The 23,800-nt window shown below is 43.6% G+C and overlaps 1 protein-coding gene across 2 annotated transcripts in view; it reads left to right on the plus strand.

Annotated features, from left to right (window-relative positions):
* Window positions 1-570: 570 nt before the first annotated feature.
* NT5E (5'-nucleotidase ecto) overlaps window positions 571-23,800 on the plus strand; it is a 46,373-nt gene continuing 23,143 nt past the window's right edge. Inside the window, exons 1-3 of one of the 2 annotated variants that reach the window (XM_002817110.5) lie at window positions 571-1,497; window positions 18,120-18,342; window positions 22,329-22,517. In XM_002817110.5, the coding sequence (XP_002817156.1) occupies window positions 1,159-1,497; window positions 18,120-18,342; window positions 22,329-22,517 (751 nt within the window). In that variant the 5' untranslated portion in view covers window positions 571-1,158. Of the gene's footprint in view, window positions 1,498-17,749; window positions 18,000-18,119; window positions 18,343-22,328; window positions 22,518-23,800 lie in introns of those variants that run through there. The other variant, XM_009242052.4, reaches the window with a different exon arrangement.

Genomic DNA, 23,800 nt, shown 5'->3' on the forward strand with positions numbered 1-23,800 from the left:
TCTTGGCAAATGATTTACAATCTCCGAACCTCAGGTCAATGTCTTAAAAACGGGCACAGAATGTCTTTTCAACAAATGGTACTAAGAAAACTGGATAGCCACATGAAAAAGAATAAATTTGGACTCATACCATACATGAAAATTAACTCAAAATGGATTAAAGGTCTAAGAGTTTAAATTATAAAACTCTTAGGAGAAAACATAGAGGAAAATCTTCTAACATTGTATTTGGCTATGACTTCACTACGATACCAAAAGCACACGCGACAAAATAAAAATAAAATAAAATAAAATAAAATAAGACCAGAAAAGCAACGAAGGGCAGCATCCCTTCCCGTCCTGATAGCTGTCGGATTTTACCCCAATCGTGTTTTTGCTTCCAGGAGCTGTCCACGCGTCGCCACTGTTTTATCACTAAAGTTTTAATTGTGAATAAACGAGGAACAGGATTCGAATGATTTCTTAGTTTCTGAGATTTTTTTTGTCTAAGCATCGTAGACTTCGTGCGTTCTCAACCCAATAGGAAGCGTCACATCTCAGTGAGCTTCAGCTCTCACAGCCCAAAACTGCAAGGAGCTAGCTCCTCTGCCCGGCCTCTCTTTACTCCTCCTCTCTGCCCCTCAGCTCGCTCGTCTTTCTTCCCGCCCCCTCTCTTTTCCTTCTTTGGTTCTTTGAAGTGATGAGCTAGCGCAACCACAAACCATACATTCCTCTTGTAGAAAAACCCGTGCCTCGAATGAGGCGAGACTCAGCGAGGACCCACGCGCAGGGCGGACCCCTCCAATTCCTTCCTCGCGCCCCCGAAAGAGCAGCGCACCAGCAGCCGAACTGCCTGCGCCCAGGCTCCCTGAACCGGCCGGGATGCGGCCGGTACCCGCTCCCCGCCGGGAACAACCTCTCCACTCTTCCTGCAGGGAGCTGGTGCCAGCCGACAGCCGCGCCAGGGCCGCTCCGGGTGCCAGGATCGGATCGGGTGACGTCGCGAACTTGCGCCTGGCCGCCAAGCCGGCCTCCGGGCTGAAGAAGGACACGCCCCGGCCTTGACCCGGGCCCCGCCCCTCCAGCCAGGGCACCGAGCCCCGGCCCTAGCTGCTCGCCCCTACTCGCCGGCACTCGCCCGGCTCGCCCGCTTTCGCACCCAGTTCACGCGCCACAGCTATGTGTCCCCGAGCCGCGCGGGCGCCCGCGACGCTACTCCTCGCCTTGGGCGCGGTGCTGTGGCCTGCGGCTGGCGCCTGGGAGCTTACGATTCTGCACACCAACGATGTGCACAGCCGGCTGGAGCAGACCAGCGAGGACTCCAGCAAGTGCGTCAACGCCAGCCGCTGCATCGGTGGCGTGGCTCGGCTCTTCACCAAGGTGCAGCAGATCCGCCGCGCCGAACCCAACGTGCTGCTGCTGGACGCCGGCGACCAGTACCAGGGCACTATCTGGTTCACCGTGTACAAGGGCGCCGAGGTGGCGCACTTCATGAACGCCCTGCGCTACGATGCCATGGTAAGACTCGAGCCCGCGCCCGGGGTGGTAGTCCCGGACTGAGAGAGGAGCCGGGCTGGAAAAGCAGCGGATGGCAGAGTGTGGCAAGCCTAGGACCAGGGCGCGGAGAGATGTGGGGATAAAGTGAGACTCCGGCCAGTGTGCCAGCTGGATGCATAGAAGTCCCTTGGACGATTCGTCTTAAACGGACGTTATTGCGCCCCCACTATGAGATGGGAGTATTTAGAGGAGCAGGACCCAGTCCTGCCTGCGAGGGGCTTCAGGTGGGGTGCATAGAAGCACTGACAGTTATCCAGGGCTAGGGACTGAATCAGATCCCTCACGCAGCTCTCATTTACTGCTAGATCTTTCAAAGAATGCGTTATCTCAATGTAGATCTTTCGAAAAATGCTTTATCTCAATCTTATTGAAAGGAAAACAGCGTCAAAGAAGCTGAATAAATTAACAGGCACCATCCCCCGAAAAAGGGAGACGTGATAAGAATGGACACCAGATCCCTTTGACCCTGGAGCTTGAGCGTAATTAAGCTCACAGCTTTGGGGTAGATTCTCTGTTCAATTACCTTCTATGTGACTTTGAGCAAGTTATTTACTCTTTCTTGCCTCAGTTGTATCCTCTATAAAAATAAGGATCATAATTGTACATAGCGCACATAGTGTGGTCTCTATATTATTACCAGACACATAGTGTGGTGTCTATAAATGTTGTTATTACCAGACACTATAATATAGGGTTAAGAAAAGGAAAGAAAGAAAGAAAGAAAGAAAGAAAGAAAGAAAGAAAGAAAGAAAGAAAGAAAGAAAGAGAAAGAAAGAAAGAAACTTCAGAGAGAGGCAAAATGTGGAAACACTTGGGTCTCAAAGGATTTCAATAAAGTAGGTTTGGCAGCAGAGATTTAGGAAGAGTCCAACTTAAGAGATAATGGGCTCTTAAAACATGTGCAAAAATTTAGTTCAAAGTCCCAAATGTTCTGCTAAAGGTAATGCCTTTTCTATTGCACTAAATTCTAGACAGGGAGCAGAGGTGGTTGCATAGCAATAAATAAGTACAACCAAGATGTATATATGGTGGTTAAAAAAAAAATAAAACCACCACCCAAATTTAACCCTGTGTAAAAGCCTTGAGTAAAGGAATTCAGCAAGACTGTGGAGAAACTTGGGAGAAGAAAACTTAAGAGCTTTGGAGGAGGAAGAACAGAGAAATCTCCAGAGAAAGGTCCAGAGAAATCTGTGAAGTCCACAAGTGTGGAAGGGAAAGGGAAGTGTGATCAGGCTGGGATACAGAAGGCTAACAGTACACTTTATATGAGAAGAGCTTAGAGGTCAGGAGAGCACAATGCTGAGGGGTTTGTTTGGTTTTATTTTCCCCTCTGGAAACTTGGAGAAAGGAGAACAGGAAAAGATGATAAGAGGGCACCATTGTTTGGTTTTAAAAGTCCCTCCCCAACCCCCCACAACAAGAAAGCTCATTTTAATGAGATGAGAGAAGCGGAGAAAGCTCCCTCCGTTCTGACGCTTTTGAGCTTATCAGGGACACTCAGCAGCAGAAATTCCAGCTGATCCTTCAGCCTTCAGAGTTCATGAGGCGGGGCTCACCCACATCTGGATTTGAAGAAGAATCGTGGGTTTCAAGAACTCTGTGGTCTCTTAAGCATTGGTATTCCACAGCTACACTTCCCTGATACTTTGCACTCAGTAATGACAAAATAAATATTTGTAGAATTGAGTTGTTGCTACCCTGTGTCTCCACTTCCTCCCAGAAGGGTAGAATAAACTTACATGTGTTTGTTTTATTTTGCATATAAACCACGACTTTGTAAACTTTACTTTTTGTGACACTCTTTTCTCCACAATTGTGTGAACCCTTTTTAGTGGAAAAATAAAAATGAAGAATTCCTAGTTTTCCCTGATAATATTTCCCTTTTGTAAGTCTAGTTGAGCTCCTGGTGTTAATCATGGTCTCAAATGTTTATGATAGGACATCTAGGTGAGGCCAGAGTAAACTGCTGTAAGTTACAGCCTATCCCTTCTGCGTTTGCTCAGAATCCTTTTTATTGGATGAAATTACTTTCTTTCAAATTTTGCTCAAGAAAATTGAATTGGGTTCTGAGGAAAAATAGGCTACTTACGTAATGTTGGCAGGGGGTAAAGATTGGGAGCGGATCAAATGGCAAGGTTAGATGGCTGTGTCCTCAGGATTTACTCTGTGCAGTTTGGGGGTGTGTCAAACATGATTTGATCTGCATAAAATCCCAGTTCTGTAGTGCTAAAGCATGTGCTAAAGCTCTGCTGTACTCCAGTATTGCACAGATGTTTCACTGTCAACTGTTTATTTTATACTAACCCTCAGAGAATTTATTGCTGTTGTGGTATAAACGTTCCTCCACCATAACAACTCACCGCATGTTGATTCCAAGGACACTGGGGATTCAAATTAGGGTGGAAAACAGTTGTGGAGGGGCATCTCCAGTTTCCTGGAGACTGGACCTAGTTCAAAGGAGCCACATAAAAGGACTGAAGCATATGGAGGACAAAGAGGAATTTCCTAGAATCCACCTAAAACACAGGAGTCCCCTCGAGCAGGAACTTCCAAGGAGGTGTACACTTTCTAGACCTACTGGAGTAATCCTTATTGCTGTAGAGGACCCACGGCAATCCTGGAGACCCCCTGGACCCACTACTAGGCAGAAAACTGGGAAGAGGATGGCAAAACTCGCCAGTTAGTGTAGCTGTCTCAGTGGAAGGACTGTTGGCCCCTGAGGCACGAGGAAGACAGCATGGAAGCACTGACACTATGCACTTGGCCTGGTTACTTTCTCTGAGCTTCATATTCCTTAGCTGTAAAACAGGAGTGATAACCCCCATCTTGCAGAGGTTTTGTGAGGAATACATGAGATAACCCCTGCTGGTGCTCACTGAAAGTTAGTTTCATGTGCCCTGGGTAGGCAGGAGGGGAATTGTGAGGAAGGGAAGGTTTGGGTTGTGCATCAGATTATCTGATTCTCACAGCCTGGCACAGTCTACCACCTGCCTGCCCTCTACCATCTTACCTAAGTACCATTGCCTAAACTATTTTTATTATAGTTACTCATTGAGCAGACTTATGAAATCTCCCTACAGCACAAAACTGAAGGTATCCACCTCCAGAGGTGAGATTCTCACCATCAAGACAGGCTGTGGGGAAGGTAGCTTTGAGCAGGTCTCTAGGGTCCCCTAGAAGGGTGCCTTTTCTCCACTTGGCTGCTGCTTCTGAGGCCCTGGCTGCTGAGCCCACTTCCTGCCCATAAGGCTGCAGCCTTAGCCCTAGCCAATTGCTCCTAAATGGGGGAGGCAGCAGCCAGGGTGGGAAACATGGCCCCCACCTTTAACTCACCCAGGGGACAGGTTAGTCAGATAGATGGTCCTTTGTTCGCCACCCTCCACCTGCCACATAGACAACATTCTAATGTGTTTGATGGACTGCATATAGTTTTGTTTCTACATGAACTTTCAAAACCTTTATGTGCCTATATTTTATAATTGCATACCTAGTGCTGTTATTTAGCCCTGTTTCTTACTTTTGTCCTGAACTTGTTGTTTTTATGATTTGTCCATGTTGCCCTAGATGCACTTATACCTATACATCACTGTGAATTGTGCTTTGTGTATTTTACCCATCTCCACGTATTTTACCCATCTGCTCCCTGGCTGATGGGTTTGGAGATGGCATCTAACACCCTGCCTCCACAAATAATGCTGCTCCAGACATCTTCCTGGATGGTCTCACCAGAGGATTTCTACCCAGGAGCAGAATTGCTGGCCACAGGGCATACTTTGAGTACTACAAAATTGGTTTCCTCAATAACTGACACCCTCCATTCTCTTCCACCTACTCCCATCCCCAAACAGGACATGTAAATTTCTATATTTTACCTGTATGTCATGGAAGTATCCAGCTTTATTGTAGGTGTAAAATACACATTGCTGCTTTATCATGTACTTTTCTAACAACTAGTGAGTTTGGACTTTTTTTATATGTTTGTTAACTTTTTAAGCTTCCTCTTCTCTAATTGCTTGTTCATATTCTTCGGTATTTTTAAAATTGGGTTAGCTTTATATTTTTTGACTTTCAGGAGTTATAGGTTTTGATCTGTGATCAATTTTAGACATTGCAAATATATTATGATGATATTAGGTCTATTAATTTTGTCCATGGTATCTTTCATTGAACAGAAATTCTTCATTTGTTGTAATTGAATTAATCTTTTTTTCCTTGTGGCTTGTGCTTTTGAAAGTTTGCCTAGTAGTTTGCTAATTTAAAGCTTATCACCTTTAACACTCCTCACTGGAAATTCAGAGATCACTACGGTTCTCTCTGCCTTTTAAGAGATAAAGCTACAATCTGTGGCTATGCAATTCACTTCTCACCATCACCAGTTCCTCATCTATAAAATAGAAGTTTGAACCAGCTTACCTCTGAGGTCCCATACATATCTAAACAACTGGAGCCCTACAGTGAAATGTTTTGATTCAGTGAAGGGACAGGAGGATGGGGCAAAGGTGTAGAGGCAGGAATCTACCCAATGGACCAGGTTGGACCAGAGTGAGGTAGCAGGAATCATGGCAGAAAAGGTTGTGTAAACTCTAAAGGCCACCTGAGAAGTTTGAGCTATGTTGCCACGGGCAGCCATGTGGTTTCTGCATAGAAGACCACTGTGGTATAATAAAAAATAAATATTTGGTCCTTGTCCCCAGTACCTGTCACAGAGTTTCTAAAACCGTAGAAATTTCCTAAGTAATAGAAATGTCCTTTGTGATTCATAATAAACCTCATGATAATACCTGGGTTTATGCTCCTGCAGACTTAGGGTGAGGTCCCTAGATAGCTTCAAGATGGAACCAGTCACCAGCAAGTCCAAGAGATTAGGGGATCAAAGAGTTGGAACTTTCAGTACCACCCACCAAAGTCCAGGAAAGGAGGGTGGGACTGGAGATTCAGCTCTACAAAAACTCTTGAACAAGATGTGAGAAGCTTTTTAGTTGCTGAGCATTTGGAGGTTCCTGGAGGGTGCACACCCAGGTAGGGCATGAAAGCTCCACATTACCCCCATATCTTGGCCTATCCATTCTTCACTTGGCTGTTCATCTATATCGTTTGTAATAGCCTTTATAATAAACTAATGAGTGAGTTCTGTAAGCCGTCCTAGCAAGTTAATTGAAGCCAAGGAGGAAGTAATGGAAACCCCTGATTTATAGCCATTCAGCCAGAAGCACAACCTCAGGCTTGTGATCAGCCTGAAGTCAGGGCAGTCTTGTAGGATTGAGCCCTTAACCTATGGGATCTGACAGTGTCTTGAGATAGTATCAGAATTGAATTCAATTATAGGACACTCAGTTTGTGTTTTCTGGAGAATTGCTTGGTGTCTGGGGGAAATCCCACACACATCTGGTCACAGAAGTGTTCTGTGTTGTGACAGTAGAGAGAAAAAGCAGTTTGTGTGTGTGTGTGTGTGTGTGTGTGTGTGCGCTTTTTTGTATGCTAATTAGATGATCTATGGCTGGGGGCCCTTAGATAGCTTTGGGAAGGGGGCTGGTCGCCAGAAATACTAATTTATGACTAGAGGGTTAGAACTTTCAGCCCTACCTCCCCCACTTCTAGAGAGGAGAGATGGGCTACAGATTGAGTTTGGTCTCCAACAGCCAATGAATTAATCAATCATGCCTTCACGATAAACCTTCATGAAGACCCCTAAACAACCAGATTCAGAGAGCTTCCAAGTTGGTGAACATATTGAGGTGCTGGGAAGGTGGTGCACATAGAGTGCGCATGGAAGCTCCACCCATCCACTCCCATGCCTTGCCCTGTGCATCTCTTCACTTGCTTGTTCCCTAGTCGTATGCTTTATAATAAGCCAGTAATGGTGTGTAAAGTGCTTTCCAAGTTCTGTGAATCGTTCTAGCCAATTATCAATCCTAAGGATAGGGTCATGGGAACCTCCAATTTATAACTAGTTGGTTGGGAATACAGGTGGCCCAGGACTCTCGACTAGTGTCTGAAGTGGGGGCAATCTTGTGCATTTGGGCCTTCTCACTTGTGGGATCTGATGCTAAGTCCAGGTAGAGAATGTCAGAATTCATCTGAATTGTTGGACACTAAGTTGGTGTCCACACAGAATTGGGGAATTGGTTGATGTGAGGAAAAACCCTCCCAGCTACATAGGGAAGTCACGGTTTTGGAAGATGAGCAGAAAAGGGTGGGAGGGAGAAGACAAGAGAGAAGAGGGTGAGGAAAGAGGCCAGGCAGCAGTCCAAGTGTGAGATGATAACACCTGAACTCTGGTAATTGAGGAGAGCAAATCCACGGGAAGCAGTTGCAAAAGGCATTCTGTCTGGTAGGTGTAGGGCTAAGGGAGTAAACGTGGGGGTGAGACTGGGATCAAGTCCCCTTCCTACCACTTAGAATCTATGGACTGGGAGCAGGTTAGTTAATCTCATGAAACCTCCATTTCCACATGTGTGAGGTATGTGATTGTTGTCTCCACCCCTAGGGTGCTGTGGGGTTTAGAAGAGATAGTAGTGCACATAATGTGCTTAGCACAGGGCCAGCCCACAGTAAGTGCTGGCTGTACTCGCCTTCTCTTTGCAGGGGTGGCTCAGGAGAGGGTGTAATCAAAAGATGATTATGAGGGTTCAAGCACCAGGCAATGGGAGAGTCAGCAGGTTTTAATGCTTCTACACAGGGGCTGGATTCTTCTACTTCCGCTTACCGCTGACAGCTGAGGCCTGCTACCTCAAGCCCTGAAATGCAATCTGAAGACTTTTCCTGGACTTACTGGGCACCATTGGACTGTACAGGGCTGTGGCAGACAGGAGCAGTGGAAAGAGATTTGGATGGGACGTCAGAACACCCAGATTTTACTTCTTGGCTCTTCCACTTATTAGCTGTGTGAGTTTGGCAGTGGTTTCCTTATCTATAAAATGGGGGAATTGGAGAGGGTGGTCTATCGCATGTTACTTCTCAGCACCTCAGCTCCTCCCCACCCCTCTCTCTTGCTTCTAATCTGCCTACATCACTTGGTTTGTCTCTGGACAAGTCTAAGTTTGCATGACAACTCTCTAATTTCTCCTTCACATCATTTATTTATTTTTGGCAGCTATTTCCTTGTGGAGAGATAGCGTAGTTCTTTCAGGTGCTTCCATTTGGCCACTGTTTGCAGGTGAAGAGGTTTCCAGGATGCTCGCGGGATGTTACTCCGGTAGTAACAGAAATGATGGCCTGGGGAATGGGAGGAGTATGAGCCCAGTTTTGAGCCTGAGTCTTTGGAGCTCGTTTATTCATTCAATCTGCAAATGTTCATTCAGCACTACCACATGCCAGGCTCTCTGCTAAGTGCTGAGGATAGCGATCAGGACCTGCTAGGGTGAAAATTACTCTTCAGAAGATAGCAGAGTGGATAATGGCCATTCGAGTTCCTCTTAACTACACAGAGGGGCTGGGTAAGATCTATAAAGGAGAGAGGTTAAACAGCAAAGCAAAAGTGACTGAAATTCTAACACCCGTGCATGGGGATTCTTGAGCTAAAGATCTGGTCTATAGAAGAAGACACATCAGACCCTCATATTTAGCATCTATGCCCAAATCAGCAGTAAGCATGTTTCTTCTCCCATAAAAACTTGTCCCTAAGAAGAGAGACAAGTGCTTACAAGGACTCTTGTGTTAAAGGAAACTGTCACAATTACTTTATCTTCAATCATGAAGCCTTTCTTGGGGAAAGAAAAATTAGCAATACTAGTCTGGGAAGCTTGAAAGAGAGATCCTGTTTGCAATGACACTTTTAAAAAGGCAACAACCAAAAAAGTAATTATTCCTAAAGCTCAGGTGTCAGAAGTTGTGAATGTCTAGGGGGTTCCTGCCTCAGAGACAGGAACAGTACCACTCCCATCCTGGGGCTGTGGCCTCAGGCCTCTGCTTCCTCTTTTCCAGTCTAAATTCCAGAGCAGAGAGGTGCTGGATGACCAGCTTCAGGCAGGGGAGGGAGGAAGTAAAGGTAGTTTCTCAGCTCATCTTGTCCTTGTACTATTAATAGCATCTGTTGTTTTCTTAACTGAAAATTGGAGAGAACCAAACAAATCAACATCATATTGGCAGCTTTCTGCACATCACTCACAAATACATCTGAATGCTCTGTACTCTCCAGTGTTTATTTTCCTCAGCCACATAACCGGAATTTGAACATTCTTTTGACACTTCTTTTCCCTCACTTGAATAATTAGTTCTATATATAATCCAAATATTAGCTGGAGCCCTCTAGCCCCTCAGAGATATAGTTGAACCTTCCTGGACCTCAGTTGGGCAGTTAATTCTGAATGTTGATGTGCCTATTTTGCATGTATGGAGAGTTTGTACATCCCCCCTCCCCATACAAGTAGAATGCTGTCTATTCGGTACTTGCTCATTCATACATTCTTTCAACAAGCAAACCCAGGTGCAGCTGGGTTGAACCCCAGGGTGTTTCCTGCCATTCAGTGTGATGCCACATTCACCTGCTGTGGCCAACATTCCCTGGCCCAGGACTGCAGGGATGGAAGCCAACCCAACATCAGAAGTGGGCAACAATGCCAGAAACCTATCAACCAAAACAAATGTAATTTGTAATCCTCCCTGGATGATGTTGAGTGATTGGCAACTGAGCCCCGTCATATAATAAATCAGGCTGTCTCTCTTTAAAAGAGAGAGAGAGAGAGAGTCTCCCAATGTTGCCTAGGCTGGTCTCAAACTCCTGGGCTCAAGCAATCATCCCTTCTTGCTTCCCAAAATGCTGGGATTACAGGCATAAGCCACCATGCCCAGCCTAGGCTGTCTCTTTAGCTCAATTATAGGGCTTCCTGCAACCTCAGCCCTTAATGAATGAGCTAGTATGTAAGTGACTAGCTAAATAAATGTGCTGCAAACCTCTGACAAATGGCTTTTTGACATTATTAAAATTTATTTATGTGGATTAAAAAAATTCTTTTCGTCTGCATCATGCATCCTACACTGCTTTTAAAGAAACTCTGCTTTCCTTTGTTTTACCGTCTAACATTTCTTTGTTTCCCTTCTGACATGTTTCAGCCTCTTGTCATCACTTGGAACATTTTTACTGCCTCATCCCTCTAGTTTCCATTCCCTAGCCTAGCCCAGCCCAGTATTTTTGACACCCAAATACCTGGAATTTTGCCTGATGTTTAAAGCCAAAACCAAATGAAAATGTGAAGAACCAAAGGAGATTTTATTCCTCTGTGACTCAAAATCCTGTTGTTATTGTTAAATGAACCCTGTGGGATACAGTCTGGTATTTTTAACACCTTCTGGGGGTATTTGTCAATGTTTACATTCGATGTGGATAGCTTATAAAAGTCCAGTGGCTTTGGGTAAACCCTGTTCACTAAGAATAAGGCCCAGAAGGTCATATGAATCAACGATCGAAGAATGAAGTTATTCTGAATCCAAGTTTCTGAATCCAAGTTTCTTGTTTTGATTATTAAAAATACCTTGCAATTAGTTAGGCATGAGAGAAAGCTTGTGTATAAAGTTTGGCTTGTAATTCACATGAATTCTCTTTACAGGCCAAAAACTACCTTCCCTTTGGGAATATACAATGACCTTATTTGGAAATTACTTCAAGTAATTATGAAGTAATAATATCTCTATTCATATGCTGAAAAGAATTCAAAATAACATTCAATTATCATCTCTTGGAAACTAAATTAAACGGGTACTCACCCAAGTTGAAATGCAAACAAATGCGTGATATCATTATGTGACCCTCCCCTAGCCCTTACCCTGTCCATGGCAGATGCTAAGAAAAACTTGTCCCTAAGAAGAGAGAAGTCAATTGATTTAGTCAGCCTTTCCCACTGTGTTTGGACTGAACCTCAGAATCCTCCTTATCCCCATACTGCAAGGAGTTACTGTCAATCAACTAGAGATGGCGCTCAAGATAAAATTATTTTCCATCTTGTACTAATATAATAATAAGCATGGAATCTATTTATTGGTTTTTTCACAACAGTAAAATATATCTTTAGCAAGTAACAAGTGGTAGAGGTAATACTTTTAAATAAAGAGGGAAGAATCCTTCTGACTTTTCTCTTTATCACATTTTACCCACACACAATGTGGATGGAATCTGCAACTGAATTTAGCAGTCACACTGAAACTCTGCTGCGTGACCACACTGTCCTGAGGCCATGTGCCAACTTGTATGTTTTTTCCCCAAAGCTCTTCCAAGGAAGAGCTGCCACTTCTCCATTTACTCTTTTCACCTGTAAATGAATGCTCCCATTGGTATTGAGTAAATGGGTGAATGAAAGAAATCATGAGAACACTCCTGGGGTGAGAGCAAGAGGAATGAAAACACATGGTGTGAGAGCAGGTCAGAGATGGTGGCTAACACAGGAACCAGGATGGAGGCCTCAGACTTGACCCTGGCCTGCAGGACGTTGGTCTGCATTGTCTGCAGGAGGAAACACAGAGGTCAGTGGCCATCCAGCGGTCTTTCATCAAGGCCTCTTACTATTCTGGAACATTTGATTTTTATAGAGAAATCTCCCACTTCCTGATCTCCCCAGTTAGAATTGATTGATCAAAGCAGTCCCTCTCCCTGTTATTAAATAATTAAATAATTTTCATTAATTGATCCCTATAACCATTTAAAATATATCTAACACAGGAGAAATCTTTGGTAAATATTTACTGAATGAATGAACAAATAAATAATTGGGGGGAGGGAGAAAGAGACAGAGTTAAATCCTGAGGCTGGAGTTTTTGGTCCTTCAGCCCCTTATCCAGTTGACCCTGGCAGCCCCATCCATGTGACCTTGAATTCTGTACAAGTCTCATCATTTTCTATGTGTGTTGTAATGGAAAAAAGGTTACAAAACACAGTCTTTCTGGCCTGGGGTACCAAAATAGTAAAGACTTCTGTTTTGAAAGCCTCTGACAAATGAACACAACAGCCACAGTGATGACTTTAGCAGGAAATTGAGCCACAAAAAGCAAGCAAGCCACAAAGCCCTGAAGGCTGAAAAAGGCTCACAGGCCAAGAGGCAGTTAGGTTGCACCTGAGACAGGCTGCTTTCTTAACTGGGAAATGGGTGTCTCCAGATATATAAAGCTGTGAGATCACCATGGCCCAGCTCTGACGAGCCCCTGGTACAGCATCGTTGGTTAGTTTGCCTCAACCTGCAGCAGAATTTTTATTCCAAGAGTTAACAGCTGGTTAGGCTTTTTCCAAAGGTTGAGATGACACCCCAACTCCCACACCCATTTCGGTCCTGCCCAGCTTGAAACCAGGCAAAGTGAGTTAAGACATTGGGAGATGGGAGGGGACAGGTGGGGTAGAGGCCTGGCACCCCTCTCTCTTCTGTTTCAAGAGACATTTTGTGGAGTTGTCTAGAGAGATTGGGGGTAACTGCTCCTTCTGCCCCCAATCTCCCCTTAGCTCCCCACTCCTCCCTATCCTGCCAGGCCAACCACCCAGCAGAGAAGGGCGCTTAGCTCCAGTGACGCTGTAAGTGAGTTACTTGTGAGGATGCATATGGTTCCTGTTGGAAATGCACGGAGGAGCAGTGAAACACCAGAAGCGCCATCCTCTCTCCTGCCCATGCCCTCATGCCCAGCCAGCTGAATATTCCTGTGGCTTCCACTCCTGCACTGTCCCCTCAGTGTCACCTCCCCACCACATTCCCACTGCCCCACTTGCCGTGTCACCTCTCCCCTGAGGGAGAGGTGTCTTCCTGCCAGTCTCTTCACCACCAGGCTCACACAGCTCCCATCCATTCACTGCAGGTTGCCAGGCTGAGCTTTCCAAGCACCCCCGGACTGCCTCCAGCCCTACTTTCTCTTCGAGGCTTCCCACTTCCCTCAAAATGAAAGCCCTGACTCCCTGGACACCATGCAGACCCTCCCTGATCTCCCAGCGATGCTCTTAGCAGCATCATTTTTTTTTCTGCCAGATTTTCAGGTGCCCTCAGTTCCAGGAGCACCAAATCACCTGGATGCCATGAGCTGCTTATGACACAGTTCAAGGTGTGACATCTTTGAGGTCTCTCCATAACACCTCTACTGCAGACATCTGTCTCTGGTGTATCAGCTGTACCTTGCACACATGTCTCTAACCATCTGTCCACTGTGGCTGTCTGTTCACACATCAGATTGACCCTATGTTCTCTGTGACACCAGGTGAGCTCTGGCACCAGTGCCCAGCAGATGATTACTGAATGATTAATAAAACTACTCACTCCACCTGCTTCTTTTAAATGGGCTCCGTTTTGGTATGATTTGGTGTGTGAACCATTAAAACTTTTCAGAAGTCAGGATTTGAAACAAACTTGGTAAAAAGTAGTTAAGCAATGTCTTCGTTGTAAAGTGAGAAACCAAGTTGCTTGGAAACAGGTGAAAAGCTTAGCCAACAGCTTCACAATTCACAGCCTGGCACTCCAGTAGCCCTCTCTGGACAATTGCCCAGGTTTTCTTGTTTTCATTTCTGTGTTTTAATTTACGAGTTACCTTTATATTTCTATTAAAACCTTACTGGCACTTGTTTGTGAATGAAACAATTTTTTTGAGAGTTTGTTAATTGTTCTGTGTGAGTGTGGAAAGTTTCTTTCATATAAGATCATCAATTCTTTTTTAAAAAATAGTGTTTTAGGCTTTCTCCTACATAAAGAAAGTGGTGGGGGTGAGGAGCTGGGGGTGGGCCAGATGTTCACATTATATTTCTATGATTTTGCTGTTGGAGATACTGAAGATCATTTTGCTGGGCTTTGCTCTCTTAAATTACAGAAAAGTGCATTTGGTGAAGTTTAGTGTTTTTAGTAAACATATACAAGATGTCATAGGGCTAGAATTAGTGAAGGAATAGGGTTCGTGAATGAATGAGCTCAATCTTAGTAATGAAATGTTTGGAAAGCAACAGAACAAGAGAGAAAGAGCATCAGAACATGATTTAGGTACCCCATACATTTATACAAATAAAAAAAAAGGTATGTTTAGGGTCATGGAAATCACATACCTAAACTGATGGTTAAACAATAAGTGGCAAGTAACAGTTTAGCTACAAAAAATGTACAGGAACACATAAGGAAAGTTACATGGGAACGTTCAGAGAGGACCAAAAAAGGTGGAATAAGATTATCTGCTCTGTTATGATCCCCTGTATTTCTCTGCTCTATGTTCTTCTCTTGGGCAGTCTTTTCCTGAGATGTTTTCATGTTATTAAACAAAAATAACAGAAATGAATAAACTAGATCAATGTATTTACAAGATTTTTTGAGTGCCTGCAGTATGCCTCGGTGTGGTGGGAACTTGGTGTACTGAAGTGAGTAGCATGATCCTGAAGAGCTTAGGAATCACTAAGTTCTCATAAGTGCAATAGAAGAAAAACTGGTAGAAGGAAGTCAAATGAAAATACAAATTTCTAAAGAAAATAAGTATTTACAAAGGAATTTGTCTGCATTAATTTCTGTGGAAAAGTTAGCTATGTATAGAAGAAAGAAACTTGTTAGTAATTCTTTCATTCATTCATTTATTCATTCAACAGTGAATCCCTGCCATGGTAGTACTAACTACTTGCACTGTGGTAGTGCAAGGGATACATTTGCTGTACAAGTAGTTAGGAATTTTTTTTTTTTTAGTGCTTTGTGTGTGCTAGGCTTTATGCAAATGTACAGCCAAGCACAGAGGTTAAGAACTTTGGAATCAAACCGAAGTGGTTCTAGTCCCAGCTCCCACTTACAAACTGTGTGATCTTCAACAATTCATTTAACTTCTCTAGATCTCAGATTTTCTCATCAGTAAAATGAGCGCAGTAAGAGTACCACCCTCACAGCATGAAATCAGATTTTCTGTACTCTATACAAACTCACTTTCCATGACGCTGGCATATGGCAAGTGCTGACTCAATGCTGGCTCATTTCCTTAACTGCTTTTATTTTATTCATTCACTGCCCTTCCAGAGGAAACTGCGGTTCTGAGATGTGCCCTGGGTCACTGCCGAGGAGCGGACGGAGCCTGGGAGGGAGGTACCCCTGCCTTGTTTCCTCACACTTTATGGGGTGGGTGTCAGGAATGAGGCTGGAGGGGAAGGCAAAACCAGATCCCTAAGAGCCCCCTGGACCCTGCTTAGGGTGTTTACTTCTATCATAAAGGCTGTGCTTCTGTAGAGACCTAAGGTGGAGAGTGCCAAGGTCAGGTTTGCATTTGAGAAAAATTTTTCTGGCAGCAATATAAAGAATGGTTTAGCAAAAGAAATGAGAATAGCTGGAAACCCAGTTAGGAGGCTGTGGTAGTCCAGGAGCACACTAAGGCAGCAACAATAGGTGGATGGAAACTGGAGCATTTAGGTAAGGGAGAGGTATGCCGGAGGAAGTGATGGTGAGGGAGAGGGGAGAGAGTGGGACTCCACCGCACCAGGGCTTCTGGCTTTATTGACTGGGTATATGGTGGCATCTTGGGCCAAGACAGTGAGTCACAGGGAAGGGGCTTTGAGCCTGGTAAGCTTGGGGCACTTTTGAGACATTGGGAGGAAATGACACATGGCAGTTGACATACAGATCTAGACGTCAGGAGAAAAGTCAGGGCTGGAGATTTTCGGTTTACAGTTGAAGGTATGAGTAGGAATGAGATCATTTACTCAGTCCATCCCACCACACTGAGCACCATGAATCAGGGGCTTCTCTCCCCATGGGGCAAGAGAGGTGAAAAGACAGTCAAAGTCACTACTTTCAGGAGGATTAGGCTCAAGTTAGGATGGGGAGGTGGAGAAGGCATCAAACAAATAAATGAAAACTATAACTTCAGTTATTGCCAAGTGCTAGGAATATAACGTTGCTGTTAAACTGCAAGGTGGCTAACAAGTTGGATAGTCTTTCTTGAAGAACTGTAGAAACAGTCATTAAAAAAAAATAATTTTATAGTTAAGCAAGAAAGTGATTGTACTATAACAAGGGAGACTTATTTCACCATAGGAAAAAAATCATAACATTCTAAGAATAGAAGGAAAAAATAACAATTACCCAAGCCTGCAAGAACCTGTAAGACCAGATCAGCTTTTAAGAGGAAAGTTAATTAGATAACAGGAAGAGGTAAAAATGAGTAGATCATCAGAGATGGGGGAAAAGGCAAATTTAGAAATTCTGAATTTAGTAGGGGAGACAAGTATGTAGGAATGTAAACATATTGCGCTTTCTCTGCATAAACACATTCACATGACGATGTATACACCACCCTTGGAGGCACAGGTACTCAGTGAATGCCTGCGTGCCAAGGAGGGGGACAGCACTGAGCAGGAGAGGTGGCAGGGCCTGGTGGCCCAGGAGCACTCATATAGTCAGGAGACTGATATAAAAGAGAGACCCTGCTAACATGCCATTACAGAGTATGGAATGAGCAAGGAAGGAAGAGGGTGAGGCTGTAAGAGAGTGCACAGGGCCCTCATTTAAATGGACGGGCCACCAGCCAGCACTTCATGCCTGTTCCTAGATGACCCACAAAGTGAAACGAAACTGGATGTGGTATTTAGCAAGTCTGAGATTTGCTGGTTTAAGTACTAAGTTAGCAAAGCAGCCTTGGCAGCCAGAGCAGGTAGGGTAGGGGGCCAGAGGAGATGGGTGTATCCAGGTGGCCAATGGAGGAAGGAGAGGAAGGTTTTCTGGGAAGCCGGCTGACATGTCATGCTTTGTCAGTGGGGCCTCCGCATGGATTCCCTCCACTCCCCCCAAACCCCCAACTCACTACGGGGAGCTGCACAATGACAGACAATGGGTGGTTTTGTACCCAGCAGCTACTCCTCAACCAGTGAGGAATGGGAGAGAGATAAGAAGGTGAGAAACAAGGATTGCTTGTCACCATCCCTGCTCCTCCTGAAGCCCTGCGCTGGGAGCGGGTTCAGAACCCGCTGAAGGTCACCTAATCATTTCACCATGGAGTTCTTCCCCAGATGTGAAACTGCTGGGACTGGAGCAAAGGGTGCCCAAAACTGACTGGAGGAGGAAGCCAGAGCCACACTGGAACGTATGGAGACGCTAGCTCCTGCCTGCTATTGAGGATCTTCATCTTCCCAGAAGAATTAGAGGACCACAGGAGTGCTTGGGAAGAAGCAATTGTGGGAACCTAGGTGAATGATGACCGAGGAGGTGAAATGAGGAAGGAGGCCTTTGGTCTCTGCCAACCGTACATTTCAGGTTGCCTTTTGCTAAAGTCCTGCTGATGTTAATCATTCTCTCCAGCAGATCGCGGCTTGAATCATGGGATCTGAAATGTGGGTTTATGAGAGAAAAACAACATGGAAAAATTGGGCAGAGGCTGGTAAATGTGAACATTCGAACCTGCCCCCGATCTGAGATGGTGGGACAGTGGACCCCTGGCCAGCTCTCCAGGTGTTGCGTATGCACATTGGCAAACCACCTTTATTAGGTGGTGTGACATCTGGGTAGCAATTCTCAACCAATATGATGATCTGAATGTCCCTGGGCCTGACCCAGGTGAGGAGGACACAAAACCATGGAATATGTCTCATAGAGCTTAGTCGGTTTTGGGAAATACTGGACTAATGTTATGTTTTTAAAGCACCTAATTCTTTTTCTCTTTTCTGTTTTATCTAGGCACTGGGAAATCATGAATTTGATAATGGTGTAGAAGGACTGATTGAGCCACTTCTCAAAGAGGCCAAATTTCCAATTCTGAGTGCAAACATTAAAGCAAAGGGGCCACTAGCATCTCAAATATCAGGACTTTATTTGCCATATAAAGTTCTTCCTGTTGGTGATGAAGTTGTGGGAATCGTTGGATACACTTCCAAAGAAACCCCTTTTCTCTCAAATCCAGGTATTTTCTACTTTTATAGCATTCAATGCTTGAAAATAGATGCCCTAAATGACAGCTTGGCATTATATTTATTGACTGTAGATAAAAGTAGGAACAACTGGGTAAATAGTGCACTAGAATAACACTGATAAAAGCAATCTGGTAAATTCTATGCTGTTGTTCCAAGGTACTTCTTAAAGAGATGTCCTCTTCTGCTCAGTGAACTTCTTTGTTGACAAAAACAGTATCTTTGTCTAATTCAGTGCTTTCAAAATGGGAAGAGGAGACAATTTATAGCCAGTGCTAAACAGTACAGATTCATTTACTAGAGAATGAGAGCCTCAAAACTCACAGCCCTTCTCCTGTGGAGCCATGAGCCCAGAGCCAGGGTTTTACCTCAATTTACCTTATCGCTCCTTTTCTAGGATGATTATTACATGTCCAGCTAACTCACCTTTCTCGCTTTTCATTATTCATCTCGTTTTAATGACATTCTTGTATCTGACTTTCTGGGAAATATATATCGTGGTCTTATGATATATATGGACATATATAAGTGTGTGTATATTCATTTATAGACATATATACACATATGTACATATAATATATATAATCTTAAGACACACACACATACATATATGACACATACACATACATACATATAAGACACACACACATATATAATCTTAAGACCCTTCAAGAAACTATTTTGAGGCACTTTTATAAGAACAGTTTTTGAAATACTTTGGCAATGAGAACAAAAATGACATTTTCTTTAAATTATCCAAATTAAATGCGTTTCCATATTTGAAGAAAAAAAGGGAAACTAGGAGCTAGGGTCATCTAGAAACATGAGTTTTCATTAAGAACTAACTGATAAAGGACATATAATTGACAATTCAAAAATATATATTTATTGTTATTGTTATTATAAAATAAATAAGTCCAGGCCATTGGAAACAACAACAGAAAAGTCAGCTGTGTTTGCTGAGAGCAGCGAGCGGGTCCTGCAGCTGGCATGGAGGCAGAGATGGAGGCAGAGTGGAGCGGCTGGGGCTGGAGTGGTCAGTGAGAAGAGTGAGAGGACTTGCTAAAGAACCCCCCAACCCCACCCTGGGGTCAGGTTTACTTGCTGAAGAACCTCCTTGGTCCTCTTGAGAGCTGTGTAAAACATCCCTGGGGCACAGGACATTCCAGAAGTGAGGTCAGAGTCACATGCTAGGATGGAGGCTCCATGGGGGCAGCAACCTCTACTGTCTCACTATTGCCGAATGGACTGTGCACAGTGCCTGGCATATGACAAGTCCTCAGGAAGTATTGCTGGGATGAATACATGAGAGCAGGAAGGTATAGGGGCCACAGTCACAGAACAGCAGATAGTTCCATTTCCTGGAGCATGGATTCTGACTAGGAAAAGCTAGAAAGTTGGATCAGGGCTAGAATGTAGGGCTGAGAAGTTCAGGTGTGATTTGGAGGAAAGTATTGTCTCTTCTTTAAAAGGCACCCATAAGGAGGTAGGAGGTGCAGGTCTTGGTGGAAAGGCACAGCAGCTCCGGAAATCAAACTGCCCCAGCTGGGACTCTGACCAGCCCTTTAGGCTGTAACAGAGAGGGGATCCAAAGTGACATTGCTGTTTCCAGCAGCTGCTGGAAGAGAGGGCTGCATTTTGCAGGGCCCAATGTGGGGGGAAAGGGATGGGGTGGAATAGAATGTTTCCAGGAGCACTGCTTCTTCCAAGACTACAGGCCCAGCAGCCTGGTGTGAGTTCTTCCTACAGTTCTTTGACCCTAATCAAGCCCAGTTCTCCGACCCTAATCAAGCCCAGTTCTCCCAGTGCTAGTGGCCTGGGCACCCACAGGGGTATAACTTGTATTTCTAGCACATTTTAATCTAATTTATTTTAGCTAGATCATGAAATACCTGTAATACAACGCTCCTCATGACATCTTGAAATATAACCCATGCTTTGTATATATGGGATGCCCGGTCCTGTGAGGTTTCTGATATAATAGAGGAATACATTCCTTTGTCCTCAGAGGCATTTCTCTGAATTTTTTTTCCTTCTTGGCAGCCATACCTTAAGCAAAAGATGGTAGCATACTCTCGACATTCAGTCATTCCCCTGGGTACCTGTCTGTGTGCCAGGCACTGTTTTAGGCACCAGGGATACTGACCAAAAAAAAAAAAAAAAAAAGTTGCCCACTGGAGATTACATGTTCAGTGGGGGAATCAATAAATGAGTAAATGGTTTGGTATGGCAGAAGGTGGTAAGGCTGTGGAGAAGAATTAAGCAGGAGGGGAATGGCAAGTGCAGCGGGGGGAAGGTATACCTTGTTGTTTCAAAGAGATGCTCAAGGAAAGGCTCACATAGAGGGCAACATAGCACTGAGGGTCAACGGGGAGCCCTGAGCTTCTTGGGGCAACCAACAGGAAGCAGATTGTCCTTGATGTTCTCACGATAGACAACAGTGGCAAAACTACAACTCTTGATTTTTCAACATTGCCTATGAGTTACTGACAGCCTTGCCTGCCCAACACATCTGTGAGCTGCTAATTATTAGGTTGTCATTCTGGGGCCTCCCTGGCTATCATGTCAGCCATGAATTATCTTCCATGATAATTGGCACTTGTGGAGTTGGCTAATGTTAAGGATTCAGGAGTTCCCCTGCTGAAGCGCACAGACATTCCTAAACCTCACAGTGGAAAACAAGGGATGCATTTCTAATAATCTTGTTACTTTGGATTAGTACTTTTCAAACTGGAGTTTGCAGACTCCTGCATTTTGAAAGCTTTTTATGAGATGTCATTTTCCCACCCTCCTCCCCTTGTTTAGTGTTAGTTCTTAGAAATCAGCGTTAAGAGAGTCTGGATCTACTGGAGGACTCCCTAGTCACAGAGTACCAGACATGACTTCAGGGCAGCATGTCTGTATTTGCAGTCATCTTCATGCCAGTGATAGCCATAAAAACTCAAAGCTTGCTCAAGTGTGGCTAACAGAGCCAGCTGAAGGAACCAGTTGCCTTGCTGCACACAGAGCACCTGGGTTGCACAATGAGAGCCATGCTTGACTACTGATAACAAAAGGTTATCGTTTGTTATCACTATGTGCAGTAATAAGCACCCAGGGAAGAATGTACGCAATCCCAGTGCCAGCAACATTTAGATGAGGCCCCCATGATTAACACAGAGCTCAATAATGCTCTAATGCTGGCATTATTTATTTATTTCTATATTTTTTGAGGCAGAGTCTCACTCTTGTTGCCCAGGCTGGAGTGCAGTGGTATGGTCTCAGCTCATTGCAGCCTCCACCTGGTAAGTTCAAGACATTCTCCTGCCTCAGCCTCCCAAGTACCTGGCATGTGCCTCCATGCCTGACTAATTTTTGTATTTTTAGTAGAGACAGGGTTTTGCCATTTTGCCTGGGCTGGTCTCAAACTCCTGGCATCAAGTGATCTGCCTGCTGCAGCCTCCCAAAGTACTGAGATTACAAGTGTGAACCACTGTGCCTGGCCTGCTGGCATTAAAGAGAACATGACAAAGTTATCAACTGCCATATTAAAATAGGCATTCAAGGACTACTTGCTGACAGTTTTAAGTTTGAACACTGATTATCCCAAGTTTCCAGTGAACGTCTTGGAGTTGCTAATACTGTTTTGTGTATCATGCTTACGTGCTCAGGCATTTTCTGCATTGGTATTGTGGAAGTTGAGATGTACAAATATGTAAAACAATATCTGAAGCCTCCTCACAGTTTGCAACCGAGTTCAAGCAAAACAATATCCACAACCTTAAACTAATACAACATAAAGTGAATATAATGAGGATATTGATTTGAATTTTTATTTACTTCTTAGGGGTTTTGTATTTAATGAATAAATATGTTTTGGTTTTACTGACTCTTGAGCTTTAGTAAATTAAAGTGTTTAACCTTTGAATGTTAATATGTATAATAAGTAATATAATAAAAATTGTTAATAAATATCCATTTTATTTATTTTGTTCCTTAGGGACAAATTTAGTGTTTGAAGATGAAATCACTGCATTACAACCTGAAGTAGATAAGTTAAAAACTCTAAATGTGAACAAAATTATTGCACTGGGACATTCGGGTTTTGAAATGGATAAACTCATCGCTCAGAAAGTGAGGGGTGTGGACGTCGTGGTGGGAGGACACTCCAACACATTTCTTTACACAGGTAATTGTTTCAAAAGGATTGCACGGGCCAGGATGTCCAGATAAGTACTTTGTCTCTTTTGCCTTTGTAACTGTTATTACTCTTTTTACTGCTATTTAATATGTAATGTATATTATATGATCTATAATATATTATATATGTAATATACATTAAATGGGAACGTGTAAATCTTACAAACATTACTAAGAATTTATTGATTTCATGATTCTAGGTCAATTCCATATATTTATGTATATAATAAATATATAAGACATAAAATATGTATAAAACATATATATACCATACATATGTAAAACAAAAAGACTATTGAGCCCCAACCAAGTCATTTATGATAGATTCTTATCAAAAAGCAACATGTCATATAAAAATTTTAAGCATAAACAAAATAATGTAAATAAGGGCCTTTATAACTCAAGGTGGATTTGATTTGTAGGTTGCACAGGTAGCAGAAGCTGGAACTCTAAGTGTGAGTCCTAACTCTGCTGCAGACTAGGAATATAAGTATCCTAGAAGCCACATGACCCTGGGTCCTCAGGAGAGCATGCGCTCTTCCTACCCACTACCTGACTACCCCCACCACTCTCTTTCTTTCTCTCTCAGATTGGTGTTAAGTAGTTTTCATTAGAATAACTCTTTTATGATTTTTTCCACTTTAAACCTATAATGTCCCAAAACTTTTGAATCTGGTTCCACCTTTCCCACTTCCCCTACCTTGCACTGCATAGATCTTTGAAGTATTCCCAAGGAAAGGAAGAAGAGGCTGGTAAACAGTTCTTCTGTCTATCAGCATTCGCAAGGAAGGCTTTGGTGTGGGAACAGCCCTCTCCTTGAAGAGGCTCCTGCTTCTACCATCCTTATGTGGGCTGTCAAAGACCATGCTATTTTGATAAAAGCAAAACTCAAAATACCCCAAACAATAAGTAGGAAATACCCAAAAACATTAAAAGGGATTATCACTAAGGAAGTAATTTTTATTTTCTTTCTAGTACTTTGGAGTATTTTCAAATAATGAATGCATGTTACTTTTGCAATCGGAAAGCAAGGTATAAATTATAAAAAGGAAAGAAACACAATATTGGGTCAAAAGTCCCCATTCCTAATTCACTTGAATGACTTTGAGCAGGTCACTTAGCACCTCTGAATCTGCTAGCTTAGCTTCAAAATAGGGGATGATCATGCTCAAAGTTCTAGGTTACTGTGAAAATTATATGAGATATAAAAATATGTGAGAGCAGTTTATAAACTATGAATAGCTATATTCTGGTATGCAGTGTCATGGAGGT

This window comes from Pongo abelii, chromosome 5, assembly GCF_028885655.2.
Source record: "Pongo abelii isolate AG06213 chromosome 5, NHGRI_mPonAbe1-v2.0_pri, whole genome shotgun sequence".
In the NCBI taxonomy this organism is placed as follows: Eukaryota; Metazoa; Chordata; class Mammalia; order Primates; family Hominidae; genus Pongo; species Pongo abelii.